Below are 25,168 nucleotides of genomic sequence, written 5' to 3' on the forward strand. Positions count from 1 at the left end.
AAATGTGCATAAAGTACAATAGGATAAGGAATATACATCATCTCATCCTATGTCCATCATCTTCCTAAGGAAGAGCAATACAATCCACGAAGAGACTTTTAGTAAGCAAATATACAAGATTCTCATTAGTCAAGATCTTAACAAAGCTCAATAGACTTATCATGTACCACCTCCTTGATGAAGTGATGCTTTGCTTTTGCATGGAAGACCAGATTCTTAGCCAACTGAATAGCACTCATAGAATTCGAATGTAGTGTAGGAGTAATAGTAATAACAAGACCTACCAACACCAAATGACCTAACCATAGGGCCTCCTTGCAAGCCTCAATGATTGCAATATACTTTGCCTCAGTAGTAGTAGATAAGACCATGCAGAGTCTACACCCTTGGCATCCAAGAAACATCACCTCCAGTAAATGTGAAGGTATACCCAAACATAAACTTCCTACTATCTACATGTCCTACATAGTCAAAGTCAATGTAATTGATGACCATAGTATCTTGGTCACCATAGCAAATATTCATATCTACAATGCCTTTCAAGTACCTCATGATAACCTTCATGACATTCCAATGTCACCAATTAGGTGTAGCCATATAGTGTGCCACAACTCCCACTGCAATTGCTATGTTAGGGCTAGTTGCTATCATGACATACATCAAACTACCCACTACAAGCTGCATAAGGGATCTTGGCCATCTCGACCTTCTGCTCATCAAACTAGGTATAATCTACCTAACTAACCTTTATATGGGAAGGTAAAGGATAGTGAAAAGACTTAACATCATGCATGTGAAATCACTCAAGCACCTTCTATATGTACACCTGCTATAATAGGTAAAGGAACCCTATAGAGCGATCGTGTATGATGTGCATACTAAGAATATGTGTGAGGCATGCCCCACGTCCTTAATCTTGAAGCTATTCTTGAGCTAGGTCTTTAAAGCATCCAACTCATCACGAGCTATCCCAGCAATCAACATATCGTTGATATAAAGCACCAAGTTAATAAGGCTACCATCACAAGCCTTCTTCATGTAAAGACATGGATCTATATCATTGCGAGTGTATCCCTACGAATGCATGAAACTATCAAACTTGTGCTACCATTCCCTAGGTGTCTTCTCAAGGCTATAAAGGCTCTTTTTTTACTTACACACTAGGTGTTCCCTTTCCTTTTCCATAAAACCCTTAGGGTACTATATATAGATATCCTCATGCCAATCCCCATGTAGAAAAGCCATTTTCGCATCCATCTAATAAAGATGTAGATCTAATTGCACAACCAAGGCCAAAACCAATCATAGGGTATTCATCTTGACTATAGGAGAAAGACTTTATCAAAGCCAACACCATGCTTCTACTTAAAATCCTTAGCAACTAATTTGGTCTTATATGCTAGCTTGGGACATCTAGGGATATAGTTCAACTTATACATCCACTTGCATAGCAAAGCATGTTTTCCATTGGGCAAAGAAACCAAATCTCATCTATGGTTTTCTACAATGAATCAAACTTAGACTGCATGTGATGCCAGGAGGCATATGCCACGGTGGATTCCATGAGGTTTTACGGTGGATTCCGTAAACTTTGATGACCAGGGCTCATACACAAAGTGGATTCTTTGTGCGAGAAGTTGATGGGGACGCCTGTCCTTTTCGGGCGTTTCATTAATTTAGTGTGTACATTGGTAATTCCATAGTGGGTGATTCCGCAAAATGCATATTAAATTAATAAACGTTTATGAGTTTAGAGTGCACACTCGTAATAAATTAAGGTTAGGATTTATTTCTAACCAGTTGATTTATTTATGTAGCTGAAGACTGCCAGGTATTCACTTTTGTCGGTTTAATTGTATTATTTTACTAACGATTATGAATGCTTCAGTTGATGTGTAGAGATAGTAGCAGTGACGGAGGAAAGTATTGGAGGATAGCGAGTATTCGATCTATGGATTATATTTTGATAGGCGCCACACCTATATTTTGTCATGTCTATTGAGGCATCGATTATTTATTATTATTTTGTATGCGCCCATGCGCACGGTTATGTTATTTCTATTTGGACATTGTATTGGGCGTGCCAGACTCTTTGGGCACCGTCCATTAGCTTTATTTCTACTTTTGTAAAAGCAAACTCAAAAGCTAAAAGCTTGATATATTTTTGTAAATTGGGCTATTATTGAGCATGAAGAGGAAATATACATAAAATACATGCTTTGTGAAGCGCTCACACAAGGCATGGGGGGATATTGCACCCAATTGGTCTCTTGCTCTGGTCGTTCATGCTTTTTACCTTGTAACTTGTGCAAAAAGTAGAGCTCATTGTTCTTGGGGACCTTCCGGGATTCACTATGCAAGCATACAACGACCGATCTGCACACCAGTGGTATCAGAGTGGAGCTGAGATCAAGAGCTTCCAATCGCTACCCATCTCGTGCGAAGGCGGAGCTCCTAGAACGATCGGGCTCTATGGTCAATCTCGTGGCGAACCGTCGATACAGGCAGACTTCTGGCAATCAAGAACCCCTGTTTCTGTCATTAGATCGCGAAGGACCGGGCTATACAGGTGGAGGACCACTCCTTCATCAAGTCGTGGACAACCAGAGAGATAAGTCATTAATTTTCCATTCTTCAAGCTTAAAGCTTTAAAGTTTGGGAAGCTTTAGAGAAGCTTTAAGCTTCAGAATTTAATCGTCACGCATCAGAAGACCTCCGAAAATCGCGCGCGCCATCAAAAACGCCCTCCCCCCCCCCCACGTTTTGCGCCGTTTCTGATTGATTAAGTTCTAAGCTTAATCAATCAAGCTAAGACAAGTAAGACAAGTCATCTCTGCAAGTCACCAAACTCCAGGTCACACCACAGAAGTCAAGTTCTACAAGTATTTCTTGATTAAGTTCTACAAGTCCCGTAAATCAAATAAGTCTGCAACTCTGCAAGTCACATAAGTCTCCAACTCTGCAAGTCAGACTAGTCAACTGGAGTCAGATTTGACTTGTGCTCAAAACTCCTAGAAGGGTTGTTCTTGCGCAGAAACTCCGAACTGCAAAGTTGTTCATTGGAAGGTACTCTACCCATACGCAGGTTTGCTGAAGCATTTTCAGCATACGAAGAAGGATAAATCGCAGATTTTTCGAAGATTGAGAAAGCTATACCCAAAAACACATAAACCTTGTAACTCCGAACTTGAGCTACGCTCATCCTGCTAACCTGATTTTGAGTGAGAAAGGTCTTTTGAGTTTTACAGGATGACGGAACCACATATGGACGATCTTATGGATGGCTGAAGGCGACCTACCTGAACCTACGATGGAGCAAAAGCTGGACTTAATCATGATGCAATTGGAAGAAGAACGAAGGGCTAGGCAAGCATTGCAAGCTCAACTGGCAAATTTACAAAGAGCGTCTACCGACAAAGAAGAACCTCAAGCTAAAGATCTGATTCGACGTACCATCGACGCAACTCTCGAAGCTTAAACCATTCGCAAGGAATCAAATATAAGTAAAAGAAGTTTCAAATTCCGTACTTTCAATGGCATACGAGAATGAAAAACTATTCTTGCATTCATTAGTCAGTTTGATGACTATTTCCATGAGGAAACCTATGCAGAAAAAGATAAAATCAAGTGTGTCACTAATCATTTAGTAGACAGAGCATCTCTTTGGTGGACTGTAGTACGCAAGAGCATAGATTGTCCTGCTATTTGGGAAGATTTCAAGAAGAAGTTCATGCAGAATTTCCTTCCACCACAATTTCATGAGAAAGCTATTAAGCAATGGGATCTTCTCCAGCAACGGGATCGTGAGCCTATTCCTCAGTATACAAAGCGTTTTTGGAATGCACTACTCCAGCTACGCATGCTTGAAGACGTACCAGAGGCGACACACAAGCACAAGTATATGTCTGGACTCCTTGGGCATTACTACGTTGAAGTTAACATGTTCAAGCCTGCTACTCTTGAAGATGCCATTTCACTAGCTCACGACACTGAAGATAAGCTACGAGGTAGAGACAGACGTCCACAGCAATTCCAAGCTAATGGTAACTATGGATCTAAACAATTTAATTCCAACTTTAGAAGATTTAATCCAGGTCATTTCTCTTCATTATCTTTCCGCAAAAATTGGGCAAAACCACCTGCATTACCATCCAATGTCAATCAAAACCCTAAGCCTATTCCACAGCCAAATCCTAATGTACCTAGACTTCCTGCCATTGCAAACAATGTAACCAAAGCCAAGCCAATAGTATGCTATAAATGCCACCAGTCTGGACATCTAGCAACAAATTGTCATTCAAAGAAGCCACTAGCTCATATCAACTACCTTGGAGCAATGGACGAAGATGAACATGAAGATATGCCTGATTTCACTGAAGATGAGGATGACACTACTACTACTTCCGATACTTTACCAGGTATGCCTACTCCACATTCATTATTGACTATGAAATGTTTGGTGCATGGAAAGGACAAGCATCCCCATCAACTTCTCACACAAAGAATCCACTTTGTGTATGAGCCCCGGTCATCAAAGTTTACGAAATCCACCGTAAAACCTCACGGAATCCACCGTGGCATATGCCTCCTGGCATCAACATGGCCCTCTCCCAAGAGTGATAATCACCTCTTTGCATAGCCTTCTTATCATAAGTCAGGGGCTCACTGAAATTTGTCACCATAACATAGTCTATGGAGTGCACAAAGTAATCAAGTTGATGTTTATCTCTAGTAAAACATCTCAAAATAGGTTGTGGGTCTTGTGCATCCTATCTAACATCATGATCATGGGCCATTGAAACATCAATTGTGGGTTGTCTAGCTCGTTATATGATAATACAAGATCACCTTGGAACATCAGTTATGGGTTGTTTAGCTCATTGTATGATAATAGAAGGCTCCTCTTAAAAGATCTCCCTACATACCTCAACTACCTTCTCAGACTACTTATGCATCTTCTCCTCATGGAAACGGCATCATGATTGTGGATAACTTTTTGAGTTTGTGGAGCATATGACGGAGTTTCTCCAAACCATACCTCCTTTGCAACTTGATAACCAATAGCAATACATGGGATCTGTTTATCAAATGTACAATAGTAGTAATTGCCTCAGCTAAAAAATGTTGCAATAAGTCTACCTGACTAAGCATATTGTGGACTCTTTCTTGAATAGTCATGTTCATGCGCTCTGTAATACCATTTTAGGGTGGAATGTATGGGGCGGTTAACTAATGCTTACTACCCCTCTCATCACAAAACTACTCAAATTCTTTAGAAACATACTCACCCACATTATTAGACCTTGGGTATTTCAAAATATACTCATACTAGTTCTCCATATGAGCAACATTGAAAGGTAGATAAGTCATCTGATTTCTGCTTAATAGGATATGCCTAGACCTTATGCGAAAATCATCAATGAGTGTAACAAAGTACTTTGCACCACCCAATGACTAACAGGACATGGGATCATATACATCAAAATGCACAAGAGCTTGAGGCTCTCACATATGCATAATGCCATACTTCTTATGAGAACTGTGATTTTGTCTATCATAAAGACAATGGTCTGAAGAATCAAAATATTTGTAATCAAGAGGCGAACACCATATTAGAGAATTTGGGAATCTCCCAAGTCCCACTTTCAAATAAGAGGTAAAGATTTAGCCATGTGGCTAAATTTCAATCCATGCTTCAAAGTGGAACTTGAAAAGGCAACCTATATAGTAATTAGGATAGACTCCACTTTCAGGGACAAGATTTGATCATGTGGCTAAATTTTAACTATATTGGGAATTCGCAAACTATATGAGAATTCCCTAATTTCCTAATATAGTGTTGACAGAAGATACTGCAATTGAGTAAGCATTTTCATTTCCTTTAAGGACATGTTCCCAAGGCAACAATACCATAAAGATACATGTGGTATGTCTATGACAACCAAAACATGATCAAGAGATCCAAATACAAACAAAGGATAGAGGTTTCTAGCCTTGGTACCTTGAGCAAAAATAAAATTCCCACGGGTAATCTTCCATGCGAAATCACCAAAAGATAACATAATAGCATGCATCATCCAACTATCCAACACAGATAGAAGGTTTTTAGTCAAAGTCATTACATGACATTTATTATGCAGAGTAAAAGAGCTACTTGAGAAAAACTACAGCCTTACATTCCCAATTCCAATAATATCCAATGCTAAGTCATTTCCCAATTGCATAGAACCAATCACACTACAATAGGAGTGAAATCAATCCCTATGTGGGGTAACATGACAGGAAGCCCCTGAATCAAGTAGCCAACATTGAGAATATATAGATAAAGCATTGGTTAATTGAGAAGCATCAAGAGAGGAAGTTGCTAAGATATACTTGTCATCTAACTCTGGATGCACTACATTTGTCTCTTCAATCTTTATAATGGACTTACTAGGAACAATGCTACGATCATCAAACCTTTCTTGCACTTTGCCATTACCTTTCTCTTTGCACTTATCATTACGCGTCCTATGACACTACGACCAAATATGACCTTGATTCACACAATAATGACATGTTAGAGAGGACTTACGACTACAAGACTTATTGCGAGACTATCCATGAGACTGAGCCCTCTGTGAGTCTCTACCACTATGGTCATTACCACTCTTACCATCATGTCTATCCCCTAACAATGCATTAGAAGGGTGGAAGGAATCTTCTATTAATTTCCTTTGTGAGTAAATCACCCTCAACATCCTAGAGTTTCAAGTCATCCTTAAACATATTAGCCCACATGGCTATATGAAAAGTGTCCCATGACTCAAGAAGTGTCACAAGCAAGAACAAGGGAGATGGATTATGTTTGAGTAAGCATGAAAGCTCAAAGCAATTGATCAAAGCCCAAATACAACAAATGTGGTTGAAACCCCAAGTACCAAAGCATGTCATAACCATATTTGGCCTCATATATCGATGCATGATATCATCTTAGACATGTAGCATACCCAAAAAACCATGTAGGCACAATAAGCATTCAAACCATGAAGCTCAATGTTGTATGGTTGCTACTCAAACTATTATTATAGTAATAAACACTTCAATGATTAAGCTAATCAAGCCCTAATCAGCCCAAAATCCTTTCTCGAGCATCAATGTATCATTTAAGCATTGCAAACATTCCCCATAAGTATCCATAGAGCACAAATCAATCAAATGCTTATTGCCCAAGCTAAAATTGTTTTGTTATATGTAATATAGAGAATTGAAAATTGCACATGATCAACTTTGTGAGTGCTCAAATTTATTGCTCTTATTGCACTGATCAATAGATAGAATAGCTCAAAGTGTGGATTATCACTTCTGCAGTATGCTTTATATCCACTCAAAATAGATAGAATAGCTACTTAGCTCAATAAGCACTCAATAAGGCTCGACTATACCTTGGGAAGGGTCCTTGACAAGTCGGGAGCAAGCTGGAATAAGAAGGGAGAATGGAAGACTCAATGTATACCTCGAGAGAAAAAAACAATGGCTACCATATGAAACCTTGAGTTGAAGCTTTGAATTTGGACTGAAGCAAAGGATGAAGAAGCTCCTCGAATACCCACACTGATACCAATTGAAAGGTAGAGCCAGAGTGAAAGCTTACAAGCAGAAGCAAGAGCAAAGCAAGAGCTATGGCGGATGGAGCAAGAGAGCAAGAGAGAGAGACCATATGTGGAAACTCCAATAGTCACAGAAAGAGTGATGAATAAACTACCAATGATGGGCGCCCACCACCTATAATGTACAAGTGTGTAGTCATAGCATGTGTAGAAAATACAGGGCTGCATAGGCACATGCACCTTTATCCCCAACAATAGGGTACATCACATCTTGTAGGAGCTATAGAGGTGGCAAAACCAAGAAATACGTACTAATCTAATTGAGAAAATAAATGCATGGTCTAAATAGAGCCAACTTCTCTATCAAAGTACATGATGAACTTGTCAAAGCTCTTAATATCTCCATCTAACTTGTCAAAGTACATGTGGTAAGTCTCACAGGCAAGAGATGACTATGCATGACAAACATAACTGCTAACACCCCCACTTAGATCTGGGATGTGGTTGAAGGCCAAAGAAGATCCAGGGTGAGAGAAAGGAAGGGTGTCAATGCCAACGAAGTCTGTCGATGTAGACCACCGATGAAGAAGCTTCTAGGGGCCATGAAGTCCACAGCTACATCACCAATATCGTTCATCTAGAGAAGATGATGGGGGACTAGATGGAACTTATGGAAAAGATGGTGCACAATTGGGAACTAGTGCAACAAGTGATAGCTTCCTTGGAGGACCCTGCATAAGACCAGGGGAATGGAGCATGTATAACCTGCTCTCATGCTAGCCTATCGCCAAAAAAACTCTTGAAAAATAATCCTCAATAAAGATAGCCTACTTTATGAAGACAACCTGAGTACCAAGTCTAATATAGCTATAAACTGAGTGGAAATCCCAAGTCTAGAATATGTATAACTTTTGAAACGAAGCTCGATAAACAAGCTTGAAATAACAACAAAGTGCCAATACCACTGATAGACACTGAACAAATATCACCAATAGTGGCAAAACCCTCGAATGATGATTATGTAGTGAATTTCCTCATGGAGTCATAAGACTCAAAGCACAACTGGCAATAAGCCAAGGCCTCTTGAAAGACAAAGCATACCCTAAAGAAGGCTCCTCCAACACATGGATATGAAGAAACACATACTCATAGGTAACAATTGGTATGGAGGTAGTGGAAAACTCAAATGATTTAGCTTCATTCTTCGCTCTCAAACAAAGGTGAGGGTACTTCTTTCAACATTTGTCCTCCAAATGTGTCCCATTTCCATAGTGTGGGCATCTAGGCTTCTTTGAAGTTGTGTAGAGCCTAAAGAACCCTCCAAATATTGAACTTATTTCTCCTTCTTATGCTTGGCCATCAATTCCTCCTTCTCCCCGCCCTCCCCCAACCTCTTATACCTATTGTGAAAGACTTTGTCAAGCCAAATCCATTAGCTCCTACCTCTCTGAGACGCTCATCATGCTCTAAGAGAAGCGTGGCTAGCTCTTCCTAAAGAAGAGTCTCTCAGGTCCTCGATGTAAAAAGGCTAGTGTAGAAGACATCATACTTCAAAGATGACAGTTGAGTCAAGAGAAACTTCCAAAGATCAAAGATGTCAAGAATATATTTCATCATGTAAGACCAAAGTGAATAATTTGATAATCTAGTTGGTGTTCTTTGGGTAAAGAAGAAAGAATGGGCACCTCCTACACTAATGGTGCTATCATAGGCATCCTAGGGCCAGAAGGATAGGTCCAATGGGAGACATAAAGAGACAGGGAGGAGATAGTTGCTCCAATATATGTGACTTTACAAGAGAGGATTCTTGTTTAAATAGGCTAGGACCTCTGATCTTCACAATGATCACTCCGCTTTCAAAGGGAGTATGAATAGACTCCTCATCTAAGTCATCAAAGCCTTGGAATCGATGATATTCACCCAATAGAAGAGGAACACAAACACAAAGAAAATAATAGGAGAAGACAAGGAGTAAAACAAAAATTTACACTAAATTTGAAAAGAATGCTAAGCAAAATAGACGTCTGATTAATCCTTGCACACAACCCAGAACATCAATGATGAGAGCATTAGATTGATTTGGAAAATTATGAGTATCGAAGAGGGTGATGAAGATGGATAGAGAGTGTGCAACCAATAGCCCCTACAAATGACGAAGAACACCAAACTCTAAGTGTGCATCTACAAAAGAGGAGCAAGAATGAATGATCTACCCCACAATGAAACCAACTATATATAACTAAAATATCTCTAAATTGATCGACTTACAACCTAGGCTACTAAAATAGCAATTGCCCAACTAAATTTTGCCGAACAACAACAATCAATGGATAATATACACTTAGCAAAACTAAGAAATGCATACTAATCAAGCGAAGAAAAGAAACGTATGCTCTAAATACAACTTCCTCCTTCGTTAAAGCACATGACAAACATGTCAAAACTCCTAATGTCCTCGTTTGACTCATTGAGACTTGTAGGCAAGTGATGACTGTGCTTGACAAACATGAATGCTAACACATCTTGCATCCTAGTAGAAAGAGAGACTAGAGGCAATATTATTGGTCATTGTTATGTTGATGCCCTTCTAATCAATTTGAGCTTCTTGTGTTCTCTTTTTATCCGTGGCTTTGCTTTCCCTTTGATGTTTTCAATCATATATGCATTCTCACATGCTTAAAGTACACGTGCATAAAATCTTGAAATAGTTTTGTAATAGGTACTCTTAGTTCAAGGCATTCACTTTGGGAAGTAGATTCCAAAGATGTTATTGATGAGAATGGAAGTGACATTTAAGGATAAAATTCTTTTTGGAAAAATGTGTAATGACAAAATCCATCATTTAGGATACATAAGTCAATCTAAAATATGACCTGTGTAAGTTTAAAAACCAAGGTAACATTTCCCCCAAAAAAATTTATATACTTAGACCCACTATAATATCATCAATGATTCAATTCAGTGCTATTTTTGCTCATCCACCCCTGGCCAGAAATTAAGAAAGCATTATACTTTCCCTTGGAGAAAATGCATTGGTTGGCCAATTCGCCTATAGAACACCATGCAGGTTAGTGGTGAAGGAGACCAAAGAGAGAGACCGAGAACTTACATTCGGCTTGCGATGATGATAGAGCTCTTACATCAGATAAGGCTACAAGTCTGAGCCTTGGCAAAACGCCAATGATGGAAAAGAGGGCTTTGTGAGGAGGTTTGGTGGATAGTTAAGGGTGGCCCATGGAACTTCATCCATGCTAAAGGGTAGCAATATGGAGTTTTGAGAAAGCTTGCTGGTGTGAATCGTGCAGCTCACAAAGACCTGGAGAGAGCCTAAACACTTCTTACAGCAGTGCTGTGAAGGTGGTAAACAATGGTATTAAGATTCAATACAGCCTGCTTCAGATTTGGATTGACGGGGCAAGACTTGCTGGTATGCAGACCATGTTAATCTGATGCTAAAGAGTCGGCCACACAACACTACTGCAACAATCATGGGGCGTACTGAACTCAAAATTGGCAGAAAACTCCTGCAAATTTACTGGCAAGAATTAAGTACCAATGTATTGGGTAGTTACAAGCATATAATTGGCAAAAAATAAGCTTGGACTGAGTACATCTGCCCATACTAACCATGAAGATGAGACATCAATTACGTCTCCAACACATCCATTTCTCTCACCAGGCGCTGTACAATCCTAAAGCATGTGGCAGGGAGTGCTAACATGTTCAGTTCAAGAGTGCATGCATATTCAAGACGTTCAAAATTTTGCAAAACAAACCAAAGAATACAGCAAATCTTCAGAGGCAGTAGACAGTCCAGACTCTGCTCTTTGACATTGCTTCCATAAGCAAAATGAAGCTGGGAGAGAGGGCACGCCGTGCACCCATCATTGTAGGTGTGATACATTTTCTGTATCGGTTGATATAGGCTTATTGGTGAGCTTCAGTTAATTAGAGGCCATGTTTGAATCATGCAGCCCAAACTATCTTCACTTTTTATCAAAGAACCCAATTTACAGGTTCTGCTGCAATCTCCATTGGACCATTAGTGTCCCTTTGAAGAGCCCAAGTACATGCTGACACTTGGGATCAGTGATTGATGAGTTGTACCTTCACAACTTCCATCGCATGTCAGAATCCCACCTAGAGCTTCTCAGCAATTCTTGCCACAGTATCAGCAAGGTTCCCTAGCACACGTGCAAGATTTTCAGTGTGCTCCTGACGTTGATTTCTGTCTAGCTGTCGGTTAAAATTTTGTGACTCCACATAAACATTCAAAATATTGTTGTTGTTCTCCAATAACGAAAGCAGCTCCTGCCTAAACTCATCACATTCTTCTGAGGGTTGCTTCCTTTTTCTTCGACCTGAGGTTACACCTGCTTTCTCTTCATATGCATCTGAAAAGCCTGCAAGCCCAAGTTTTTCATCCAGAAATTTCTGCTCATAAAGACCTGCATTACCAAAACTCAGTGCTTCAATACGCCAATTCAAATCATCATTATAGAGCACACACATTAAGCTCCCTGGCAGTCCACTACCTGTGTGAAAACTTGTGCATTACTAAACAGCAGTGCCGACAAAGACTTTACAATCTGCAACTAACTTTTAGAATGGACACTTTCTTCATCGCTCATCACAGTCATGGCATATCAAAAACATCCTAGCTTGCAATAGTCAGTACTTTCTTGGAGATCAGTGTAGTGATCTCATCTTGAAGCAACCAGTAGAGCATGAAGGGTTACCACTACACAGGAAACAAAGCGCTAGGATCATTTATTGTCAATATAGGGTCCTGAATAGCGTATCATGTAAACTTTGAGTGAACCTCAGAAATCTATCCAATACCTTAAAAGTAAACCATTCTCTAATGAGCTCCTAGATGAAGAAACTTGTATCAATATTAAATCCCAACAAAACTCACTGAGAGCTTATCTAAACAATCTCAATTGGACCGTCATTACCTACAGACTGATCCAGCTATTTTCAAGTTACTGTAGGCTTTAATCTTGCATAAAAATCTGTACCTTGAGATAGGGCGAAGCTTTCAAAAGGCGGCGGGCTTTCAATCTCCTTATCCACACTCCTGGACATGTTCCCTTCTGGGACAGGATGTTCAATATCAGAAAAAAGACCATCATCTGCAACAGCATGCACGTCATCACCAGCTGTTTGTCGGCCACTATCAAAGATTATATCCGGGGCATCATTCAAGAGAGTATTCCCCAGGGATTTATCCAAGGAATCAAACACCTCGTGATCGAAGCATCCAGGGAGCTTGTTATCCTTCCTGATGTCATTGCTCATGAGCCAGAATGACTGTTTCCCGCGGAGGCTCTGCCAATCGCGGATGCGCTTGTAATCAGCCGACAGGTTGCACCAGCGCTTGCGGCATTGCGCAGCAGACCGCGCCACCCCCATGCGCTCGCAGAACTGGGAGATGGAGAGCCATTTGGAGTCGGTGCTACCGCGGCCAGTCTCGATGCCCTTCTCACGCTCCTGCTTCATTCTGCAGGATTTAGCCTCCTCAACGCGCTTGGCCTCAATCAAGACAAGCGTCTCGTGGCGGGACCAGCGGGGTTGCCGGCCTCCTCCTGCCGAGCCCTTGGAGGTCCTCTCCTCTGTGCCTGTTGTTGTTGGGGCGGCGGCGGCGGCCATTCCGGCAGTGTCGCCGCTGAAGACGTCCATGAGAAGCGTTCCGTCGCCTGTGAAGGAAGGGATCTCGCACGAAGCCATCATCGTGGCGGCGTGCGCAGGTCGAGGCCTGACCTTCTGCAGGTCTGCGTGTGTCACAGATTAGGGTTTCTTAACGCAGCAGAGGGAGGCGGCTTAGCTACCTTGGCGCCATAGACGATAGCCAAGAGAGAGGACAGCCGCCCCACATACAAGGCCTCGATTAAGATTAAGTATCGTATGATGATGCCTAAGAACCCCTTTTCCCACGGGCTCCGGAAACCAGCCGAAAAGGCATGTGTGTGTAGCATGAGAAGCCAGGTTCAATTCCCAAAGACGAGCTAGTGGACTTTTGAGGTGTGGAGATAAATAATTGTATTAAAGAATACTGGTGGATACGAGACTTAGGCTCTAGTTAGAGCCATATGTAATTTACCTAGATTTTCTTTACTAAGGTGCCTAGAATTAGGAGGCTTTGGATGCAATTTCCACCCATGACGCGAACTTTGTTTCCCCCCAAAAAACAAGCCTTTTATTCTACTTTTAAAATTGAAATAGCAAAAGTTTTTTTTTAATAATGCAAGAATAACATTGATATGTGAAAATATGTACATCAGTCAAATTGGCGACGAACCAACTGTTGTGAACAGTTAGTACTTTTTGATAACCCTTCTAGTAGAAGCAGTAATGTAATGAGATGTAAGGAAGAAGTGCTTGTAGCCTTCAAGGGCCTTCGGAAAAAGAAGCCTATTTTTAAGGCCTACTTTAAATAGCAAAAGCTCCAAAACACAAAGAGGTCCTTCATGGAGTCAAGCCCTCCTGGATGCCACTTTACATGTGACTAGACCTATTGCACTTTGCATCCATTCTAAAACAAATGTATTAATTTTTCTTCTTCTCTACACAAGTATCTTCCGTCCCCTCTTCTTCAATTCCTTGCCTATGAACATTATATTTCGTAGAAAAAGTTTTAGTTTGGAAGACCATGTGCTAAGAAGCTTTCTTACAATATTTTTGGGGCCGCATTAACACCCCAATATTTGAGTATTGGTGCCAAATTCTTGTCATTTTTCTTAATGAAGTTACCCATTTCCTTTATGCTCAAGCAATTTCAAATAGGCTTACCAAACACCTTCAAGTGGGGGAGCTTATTTCCATGAGAGACTGGGGCATCCTTTAAGTTAATGCATTTGGTAAAGATTAGCAACCATGTGTTCTATAGTGCTTTAGGAAAATTTAGCTAATTAGCAACCTCTACATGATTATGTTGATTTTCCATGTGGTTGATCTAGTGCTTGAACTTGTAAAGCCCGTTCCTTATTGAGTTGTCACCTCTTTTTCCCATCTCAATTGCGAGTAGAGGGTTGAAAACCCTCGACCAATAATTGTTGTCCTCCCCATCAATATGCTCTATCTTATTATACCTTTTGGCTTTTCTCAAGATCTCCTTCAAAGATTGTAGTAGGTTGGCATAAACCCAAAAGACTTAATTTTCATGATTGTTTGAGATTGAGTGAGATCTTCTCCATTCAGACCCCACAAGTTGCAAATTTTGACATTTTTGACTACTAGCTTGTCCATCATCATCATGATCTCGGGAACCTTGGCTTCCAAATTTCTTTTCAACAGTTTAGCTCTTAGCAAGACTATTTTCAAATTGAGATCAAGTAGTTGCAGATCTCCCTTGTCTTTGGTAGTTTAAAATCCTACATTGCGATTGAGGCTTGATACTTGCTCTTTTCATGCTCGCCCCACAAAAATGCACCTAGTAGAGAATCCCAACACTTTTTGCAATTTGGAGTTCCATGCCATCAAAGGGAGGTAGAAGATCATAGCTAGGTAAATGAATGTGCTCAATATTTTAAGTTTTACGTGCAATGGCCAGTGTTAACTCTCTCCTATGAAAGCAAGGACAAAGGTGAGATGCACAAGGAGAATTGCAAAATCTTGGAAAAGAGACATGGAAATAAGAATGTTTAGGACTGGGGCTTAAGCCACTGAGATAGGAGGGTGCCCGAAAAAATCAAGGCTATGTATAAAAACTAATAAATGAAAGGATAAGCTCGTTTTTGTGGTGTGCAATCTTGTGGAGCTCTCTTCTTGCTTCTTGTTTTGTGAGAGAGAGGGAGGGAGGGAGGGAGGGAGGGAGGGAGAAAGAGTGTGAGCTAGAATGAGGGACCGGTGTGAGTGAAGCTCTTGCTTCCTCTCCTCCTCCTCCTCCTTTTTCTTTTCCTATGCAAAGCTCATACAATGATTGAGGCTATAGACGCAAAGCTTGCTAGAGGCACATTGCTTTAGTTGTGGAGCCATTGACAAACCTTTATGAATAAACTACAATGAGAAGGTAAATTTGTGAGTTAGGGAGCCATAGTTGTGTTTCTTGAAACAATAAGTGGTTCATTTTGAGTCTGGCACTTATAGCTTGTGAGATTGATGGCATTTTGATTCTGGCATCAAGATGCACGAAATCAAGAAACTACGCGCATACCACTTTGAAATGTTAAATAGATTAGCTTAGGATGAGTGAGTTGAGAGGTAATCAATGTTGGGGGTAGCTGTCACTTCATTATTTATTCTTTTAGTGACATTTGAATAAGGGAAGCCCGATCACACATTGTGATTGTTAGGAGTTTCCACATCCTATGTCTCTTGCTCTTGCTCTTGCTCTCTTACTTCTGTTAGCTTGCCTATGTTAGTTATGGCAGTCTGTCATCTCTTGGTTGTGAGCTCCTGAGGAGAGTCTGACAGAGACATAGGGGCTCTAGTAGTTTAGGTGCATTTTCTTTATTTGTTGACTTCTTATGTGCATTCTTAGACCAATTTTACTACTTTCCACAATTTGTCTACACTTACTAGACATTGTCATTGTCATTCGTGATTTTTTCAAGATCGTTCTTTTTTTTAATGGCATTTTTCTTTTAGTGACCAACATTAAATGTTGATTGGGTAGCATTTATGGCCCCTATAGGAGCAAGTCAACCAATTTTTGGGGGATTTGGCTATTTAGAGCCAACCCCCCCCCCCCCCCCCCCACTTAACAGATGTGCACACTCTTCAGTCCAGTCTTTCCTTTGCAAGTGCATACTTTAACACTGGGACTTTCGATGCTTGGTATTGCCATTGTCATCAACCTAATTTGATGCCCTCACTGATGCTTTGTGTTGCATGCAAGGATTGATTAATCCATCATCATTGTATCAGTATTCTTCTTCAGTCAATGTAGTATTCTTCCTTCATCCTCTGCTTCCTCTCTTTCTCTCTCTCTACTTCTCTTTGTGTTCATGTTTCTCTTCCGTTGCACACTCTCACATGGTGTCAATGCAGTATTCTTCCTTCATCCTCCGCTTCCTCTCTTTCTCTCTCTCTATGATTCTCTCTATGTTCATTTTTCTCTTCCATTGTGCACTCTCACAGCTACTTCCACCATAGCTCTTGCTTATGCTCATGTGCTTCCACTTAGGGTTGCTTCCTTCAACTAGTATTAGAGCATACTCATGGGCCCCTAACCTTCCTTTAGATCAGTTTTGAATACCTACAGCTTGGGTTCTTCACTAGCAGCCATATCTTCTTGAAGTGTTATGTATCAGTGCTTATCTTCTTCCATAGTCATTGAGGCTTGTAGAAGCTTCATTTGAGGCTTCTTTCGGACCTATTGGAGCTCCCCTTATGCATATCGTTTCTACTTAAGATAGCGCCTCACTCATTCTACTATACTTATGTGATGCTCTAGCACTTGGTTATGATGCCTAGTTGCTAGCAAAATGTATCACGATGCTTTTGAGCTTATATTAGCTCATTTTTACTATCCTATCACTACTAGTTTACTATGAGTAGCAAGCTTTCATCAAAGATAGTTTATGCCTAATACTCTTTGATGATTTATCTAATTACTCGATGGGTCTACCACTACTTTTGATTGTTATGTATACTTTCGAGTATGCTATGGTATGCATTTAAGCAGATATTTGGGCTTGGTTACATTGACCTTGGCTAGGATTACATGTTATTGGATGCTATTTTGGATGCTCCAATAAGAGCTTGAAGATTATACTTGGGTTTTATGCTCTTGGGTGTATGTCATATGGATCTTGGATGTTATACACCTAATCTATTGAGCCTCTTTTGCTCATTTGGCATTCATTTTTTATTTTAGTGGGAGCCTTCATGACATTTTGGATGTTACATAGAGCTTTGGACATTCGCAATTGAGCTTGAGCTTATTTTCATCAAGATCATGGGACACTTACTTCACGTACATCCTCTCTTGATATGTAATGAACGTAGTTATCATACTGTGGGCTGATTTGATCGCTTACTTTGGACCTGGCACACTTATGATTGTCAATATGTTATTGATGGCATTTATATGCTTTTGGATTATGTACTGAGCTTTGCTCAGTGGGTTATGCATTTGGCAGTTCTCTTCTTTTACTCTAAGATCTATTATGTGCATAACATCTATGCGCATTGCGTGTATGGATACTAATACATTGTAGTTGTGATATCTTTCAGTGTCAATTGCTCCTAGTCTTTCTTTCTTGGTTGCTCATATAGTTGGTTGTTGGCATATTGCTGCAGTTTATTACAATAGTCTATTAGTGCAGTTTTATGCATTCTATCTAAGGGCAGTCACTTGGATTTGACTATTGCTTGATTACAATTTGTGCATAGCTCACCATTTTAGCATTCCTTTTTCTTAGCCCTTGATTTGGTTGTTGTCTTGGGGCTATTTGTAGTCATTTACAATAGCCTATTTATGTTATACTATGCCTTCATTTCTTGCATTATGGCTAGCGGGTTGAATGATAGTGCTATCTTCAATATTGACAAGTGGATGGTACAAATTGCAGCCATTGGAAGGCACAAATTCGGTAGGTTCTAGTGGAAAAATTGTAGATTAACCCATTAAGACATGAGTATATAAAGCCCAAAGACTTTGATGTAGAGGATTGGCCTAAACTAAATGAGTTATGTAAATCTACAACCATTTTATTACTCTCTAAGTAGGTCTAGTATAATGTTGTCTCTAAAGGGTAGATTGCCTAGTAGTTATAGGATAAGATTCATAATATCTATGATAAGTAGAGCCTTGCCTCTCAAATGTATTGATTGAAACAACTCATGGACCTTCATATAAAGGAGGAGACTTCCATGTCCACCCACTTAAATGAGTTTCATTCTATTTTTAGCCACTTATCTTTGCTATTATGTGTGCAAATATACTTGTGTTGATGGGCTGAAATTGTAGGATGTAGAGGGTGTGCTCTTGAATGAAAAGGTCCATAGAAAGAATGTAGATGCTTCCTACACCTCTCATGCTTTGACAATTAGAGGCAATAATGGTAGGAGCGGTAATGACCACTGTGGGAGAGATTCTCAGAAGTCTCATTCTTTCTCAGTCACATGGATAGTCTTGCAATAAGTCATGTGGCTACATGTTTGTATGGACTTGTCAATAGTGTGGAAAGTAAGGCCGTATTTAGCCCCAATGCTATACAATGCATGATGTGACGACAAGCATAAGGAAAAGGGAAAGGATACAATGTAGGAAAAGAATGATGATTGCAACATTATCCCTCGCAAATCTAACATCAAGATTGAAGAGATTAATGTTATGTAGATTGATTTTGATGATGACTACATACTTGCACCTTCTTCTCTTGATGTTTCACAATTGACAAATGCCTCATCCACCTATGCTTAATATTGTCGGAATATCAAAGGTATAGCATGGAAAGATATGCACAAGAGGGAGAATAAGAGCTTACAAAGTACAAGTAGAAGATCTTGCTTATTCAGTTGCTTATCAAAGTACAACTGGTACACTCTCTCTCACCTATTGAGAGTGACCCTTGGCTATGTTTATATAGCATTATTGAATCCAAGGTTAGGGTTTCTTGTATCCTCTAGTTCATTCACACCTCACCTTCCCTTATGTGCCCTTGTTTACATAAGGTTCCCATGCTATAATTCTAACACCCCACCCTAATGCCAAGGTGGCATTAGATTACATAGCATGCTAGATGTTTCCCTCCTCAATCAATCAGTGGATGCCTTTATAAAGTAGGCTACAATGATATTTATGAAAATATGATATAAAGGATACTAGAAAAGGCGGTCATCAATATTTGGAGATTTAGAGACAAAGTTAGCTTCCAAATCGTTGATCGATTCTATGGAGTTAGGGCACTTGCTTGTAATATGCCCAACTTTCTTACATTTGTTGCACTTCATTTTGTTGGGAAATTTCTTTCAACAATTGTTGACTAGGTGGCTCTTTTTGTTGCAGAAGGAACACTAGGTGAAGTGGTATGTTGTGTGAGCTTCTCGCTCGACCACCAAGACCCATGGATTGCTTATTACTTCAAGCATTTCAAGCCAAGTGCAATGGCTACCTCTCACATAGCCGTACATGCTCTCACATCTACGAGTTTACTAAGCTTATCTCCATGCTCGATCGAGTTGCCTCCTCCCTCAAGAACTTTGATAGCTCCATGATCCATGGTCCAAGCTTGATCCTAAAGCCCCAAGCTCCATGCTTCATTGCCACGTGCGAGACAAGAGAAGAATAAGAAAAGAGGAGAAGATAGAGAGTCTCTTCACCATGGTCCCTCACCCTTACACACTCACTCCATCACACTCCCTCTCTCAAGCACAAGCTCAAGCAAGCAAGAACAAGAAGAAGGGAAGAGGAGAGCTAGTTTTGGTCACACGCAAGAATGATATTCTCCATTCCCTTTTTGCCTTTTTATACATACTCTCCTCCTCTTTGGGCGCCCATCCCTTTTTACATTATTGGTTGTTTTGGCTAAGGTCTTCTTTCTTTTTTTCTTTCCTCTCTTCATGGTTCCTCTGCCTGTGCTCATCTACATTTACAAATTGCACAAGAGGAAGCATGGCACTCTTTTACAAAATAATTACAATATGCTCACCACTTTCTTTGCTAGAATATGCAATGCACTCATTATTATACATTTTCTTTTGCATTAAGGCTTTTCCTACATTTTTTCAATCTTGCCTTTCTTTTTTGCTTTTCTCACCTTGGGCTATCTTCCGTTTCTGACTTTCTGGGGCCTTTCTGTCTTGGGCTTCTTTTCAGGCTGTAACATTACCCCCTCTAGCCAAGTGCCTATCCCATGGCACTTGTTGATAAGGGCTTGAGTGGTTGAAGGTTTGCCATGTGGATTGATAATGGGATTTCGAGAGATTGGCTATGGAGAAGGGACACATCAAAATGGATGGAGAGTTGTGGATGCCTAGAAAGGATTGAGTGGATGATGGGGGCCTCCGATGCCAATGGTGGATTGCAGGTTGCCGAATGTACATGAAAAGAAAAGAAAGTGCACTACCTAGGGGTGTGCCTATCTCACAATGGAGTGCATGGTGTCTGTGTTTGTGGAACTGAGAGTTGGGTCAAACTGTTGGTACAAACCTAAGATGTTGTCCCACACTTGAGGACCTAGTTCTTGTATAAAGGAAGGTATGGGTGTGACTTAGGGAGATAGATCTAGCCATAGTAGGCGCGTGCGAGAGCTCCCTAGGTGTGTCTTGCTCTTAAGGTGCCCTAAGCATGTGAAGTGGGGAATGGGCTAGGGTGGTCCCTAGGTGCAGTGCTTGTGATGCTTGTAGAGTACAAATGGTTGATTTCCTTATTATGCTTCTTTGCTTTCTACTTCCTTCCTTCTTGTCCTCATCCTTTTTTTCTTATCCTTTCTTTTCTCTTTTTGCTTTTTTTTTTCTTTTTCTTTTTCTCTTTCTTTCTATTTCTTCTTCTTCTTCTTCTTCTTCTTCTTTTTGAATGGATAAATTTAATAAGGGGGAATGCTACGAGGCATCCCGTTGGAGCCAAGCTGTGTGATGGCTTGAGGGCTTTACTGAGGAATGCCCTACTTTGCAAATACCCCTTTACGTTGGTTCTTACATTGAGTGGAGTAGATGACAAAAAAGGGTGGTTGCACCTAGTGAATCTACTATTACTAATGTCCTCTAAGAGGTTCATGTACAATGCTAGCACAGAAGAGTGGCTCGCATAATCATGAGGCGCACCATTGCATAGTTATCAATACCAGCATTGAACTCAAAAAAGAGAGGCGATAATCGCTCTTTCTCTATAGTAGGTTTTTGTTTTAATAATACACACAGTAGAAGGCAGAGATAATTACATGTGGTGATGAAAGCAGGGTCAAGGCATGAGGAGAAGTCAGTCAAGAAACTTGTTATAGATGGTTGGAGGACCCTTTCAATAAAAATCAAGCTCTCTTCAAGGATTGAGGCATTTACATTATAGATCAAAGAGAAGTCATATCTACCATGCATCTTCGAGTTGAAATCAACTCCAAAGTTCATCTCCCAGAGCTCTAATGAGTCCCTCTTGAATGCCTTAATAGGCCTTAAGTAGCAAGCGTAACATGTCCTAGATGTTCTTGTGCCACCTAGGCTGTGCCTCATATCCCTTTACCCTCTGGGGTACTTCCACCACCTTATCTTCCTAATAGTTTGTAGGTTCCTGCCGCCACCTTGTGGGGTGCCTCCTTTCTTCCTCTAGCCATCTCCTTCCCAAAATTGCTAAAAGTTTGATGGCATCCTCCACCACCCTAGGAGATAGCACTCTACCCAATGAGAGAGGGAATGTGAAAGAGTACTTGAAGGGGTTGTGGTTCTCCCATTGCTCCCAAATTGCACATTCTTGGCCCTAGTTGACGGGATCACACTCTTCACCTTGAGGGATGGCCACTTGAGGAACTTGTGGTTTCCTAACTTGAAACTTTTTGTAGGTACATTCCACCTGCTCCTTGCGCTTGTGCCTTGCCTTCACCATTTGTTTAGGTGGCCCTAATTCCTCTCTTTACTCTTCTATTTGCACTTTTGGTTGCATAGGGGAGCTTGATTCCTACATTTGTTCCTCCTCTTCATGGTTTGGTATGAAATCAAGTCCTTCTTCTTGGACCGACTCTAGTGGCTCTCGTCGTGGTGGGTGTATTTGCCATTCTAGATCCCCAAGCCCTAGCAAGATGAGTTCTTGTGTGGTTAAGCCAGCTGAGATTAGGTGAGCGTGTTGCTCCTCTAGTCCCAAACAGGTGCTAGTTGTGGGTGCTTTGTCATGGAGTCCATGTTGCAAAGCCCTCCTCGTCAATTGCATTGTTGCTCCAACATTCATATCTCAACAGCCACCACAGCTTTGCTTTCTGCTAGGAGGTGCTCACCCTCAACATGGGCCAACTTGTAGGCTAAGTTTTTAATTCAATCTACGTTTCTAGCAACCCATTCTTACTCTAACCCTTGGTTTTGGTATTGGGCTAGGGTGGCAATCACCTGCTCTTGCTACTACTGCCATAATGTATGCATTTGCTCTTATGCTTGGGTTTTTCGTTTCACCTGCTCTTTAAGTGCGTCTTATTCGTGGGGAGCTAATTGCAGCTAATTGTGCAGCTCCATCGTTTCCTCTTGTTCTCCTCATCCTGTTGGTTCCTTGCCTCTTGTAGCTCTTTCCTAGCCTCTTCTTTTTGCCTCTTTAGCTCTTTTATTTCTAGCTCTAGGCATTTATTTTCTTGGGAGTTGAAGGCGCACATATTTTCCAAGGAGATGCGGGTCTCCCTCCCTTCATCATACAACTCCCTGAGACTCTCTTCTCCCTCTCTTGCCTTCAGGGCCTCTTTTATAGAGATTACCTCCCTATTAATGATAGTCATTACTCTTGCTTACTCCATCCTATAGTCTGCAAATGAAGCCTTTTCTTTTTTGAGCTTTACAAGTGTGGCATTTTTGTCTTTGGTTGCCTTGTGGAGTTGGCTTTGAAATTCCTTCACCAAATTGTCTTAATCTTCATTATGGCATATGGTCGAAGGTATACCGAAGTGGTTGATACCTCTAAGTGCGTGACTCTATGTTGGATGCTGCTGCTGCTGCTAGTCTCTTGGTTCCTACAAGAGGGGCTCCCTTGCTGGGCTCAAGCATAATTTCTTGTACTTTGCTAACTAGGTACTGCACCCATGCCATGAAGTTGATTTCATTGACTGCCCCTTCTGCAGTACCCTATGTTGGGGTGATTGTTGGTGTGGCCACAAAGATTGGTGGGATTGGTTGTAATGGGACTTTTCCCTTATATTCCACCATTGGTCTTGGTCCCAAATTCCTCTGTATTATAGTTGAGAGAGAGAGATGGACATATGGCACAAGCTCAAAGGGTAGCAGACATGCTCCCTATCATTCCCTTCCATCAACACACAATGTAAAAGTCAACAGTATGTACAGTATGTACAACACACATACCATGATCAACAAACCTAAATCAAACCATGGTTAAGTCAGTGTGACTTAACCTTATTCAACTAAGGTATACAACTGTGAGCTTGAATCTCAACACTCCCCCTCAAGCTCAAGTGGGGTACTTCACTCCAAGTAGCTCTCTGAAATGCACAAACTTATCTTTACCCAATGACTTGGTAAAGATATCTGCAACTTGGTCTTCTGTCCTCACATGGACCAAATCAATATCACCTGCAATCACTTTTTCTCTAATGAAATGATAGTGTACCTCAATGTGCTTAGTCCTAGCATGATAAACAAGATTATTGGCTAGGAGCACACTACTCATGCTGTCACAATAGAGTGTGACAAGCTTGACTGCCTGCACACCCAAATAATCAAGAAGCTTCATGAGCCATGCTGCCTCACATGCAGCTAATGCAGCACCTCTATACTCTGCCTCAGTACTGGAGAGTGCAACTATAGGTTGCTTCTTACTGCTCCAGCTGACCATACTACTACCAAGGGAAAATGCATACCCACTAGTAGATCTCCTATCATAGGTACTTCCTGCCCAGTCAGCATCTGTATATCCTGTAAGCTCCAAAGGCTTACCATGCTCATAGAGTAGACCATAATCTGATGTAGCCTTCACATGTCTCAAGATCCTCCACATTGCATCCAAGTGAGGCTTCATAGGCTTCTGCATGAACTGGCTAATCAATCCAACTAAATAGCTAAGATCTGGTCTAGTAATGGCAAGGTAAATCAAGCTACCCACCATTTGTCTATACATAGTGACATTCTCAATCTCATGTCCAACATCTGCAAGTAGCTTAACATTTTTCTCCAATGAAGTGCTCAAAGCCTTGCAATCCAACATGTTATACTTGGTTAACATGTCGTGCATACTGCTTCTACAACAACCAAGTACCATGAGGTGTAGAGACAACCTCAATCCCAAGGAAATACTTCAATTCACCCAAATCTTTGACCTGAAATTCAGCATGTAACATTTCCTTGATCTCTCCAATTCCTGTGACATCATCACTTGTAATGATCAAGTCATCCATATAGATGACTAGTACCACATAACCAGCCCTTGTCTTCTTTGTGAATAGGCTATGATCAGCCTTACCCATATTGAAACCAATTTTCTGTAAGCATGCACTTATCTTAGCATTCCAAGCTCTAGGTGCTTGCTTCAGCCCATATAATGCTTTCTTTAATCTACACACATGTGTAGGAAAGTCTGGATGTACATAGCCCTTGGGCTAATCCATGTATACTTCCTCAACCAAATCACCATTGAGAAAAACATTCTTCACATCCATCTGATACATACTCCATCCTCTAGATGCTGCCAAAGCAATCACTGTCCTCATGGTTGCCATTTTAGCAATGGGGCTAAATGTTTCCTCATAATCAAGACCATATTGTTGTGCATACCCTTTTGCCACAAGTCTTGCCTTGTATCTTTCCAATGTGCCATCTGATTTACACTTCACTTTGTATACCCATTTGCAGCCAATAGCCATTTTTCCTTTAGGCAAATCAACCAAATCCCAAGTTTCATTTTCAGCCAATGCTAAATATTCCTCATCCATTGCCTTACAACAATGATCATCCAAAATAGCTTCATAAAACTTTGTGGGTTCCTTGAAGCT

The 25,168-nt window shown here is 40.7% G+C and overlaps 1 protein-coding gene across 2 annotated transcripts; it reads right to left on the reverse strand.

Annotated features, from left to right (window-relative positions):
• Nucleotides 1-10,559: 10,559 nt before the first annotated feature.
• On the reverse strand, nt 10,560-13,478 carry LOC148030940 (trihelix transcription factor ASR3-like). 2 transcript variants are annotated; one of them, XR_015691828.1, is made up of 3 exons: nt 12,611-13,478; nt 11,217-12,037; nt 10,561-11,113 (listed from the first exon to the last, which is right to left on the reverse strand). XR_015691828.1 is itself a non-coding variant. In XM_087684498.1 (2 exons), the coding sequence occupies exons 1-2, from the start codon at nt 13,320-13,322 to the stop codon at nt 11,730-11,732; spliced, it is 1,020 nt and encodes a 339-aa protein (XP_087540624.1). In that variant the 5' UTR covers nt 13,323-13,478; the 3' UTR covers nt 10,560-11,729. The 2 variants fall into 2 exon arrangements, 1 of the variants encoding a protein (XP_087540624.1); XM_087684498.1 differs by having other exon boundaries at nt 10,560-12,037.
• Nucleotides 13,479-25,168: the final 11,690 nt, after the last annotated feature.

This window comes from Lygodium microphyllum, chromosome 9 (genome assembly GCF_053477565.2).
Source record: "Lygodium microphyllum isolate KBCC chromosome 9, Lygodium_microphyllum_v1.1.10, whole genome shotgun sequence".
Taxonomy (NCBI): domain Eukaryota; kingdom Viridiplantae; phylum Streptophyta; class Polypodiopsida; order Schizaeales; family Lygodiaceae; genus Lygodium; species Lygodium microphyllum.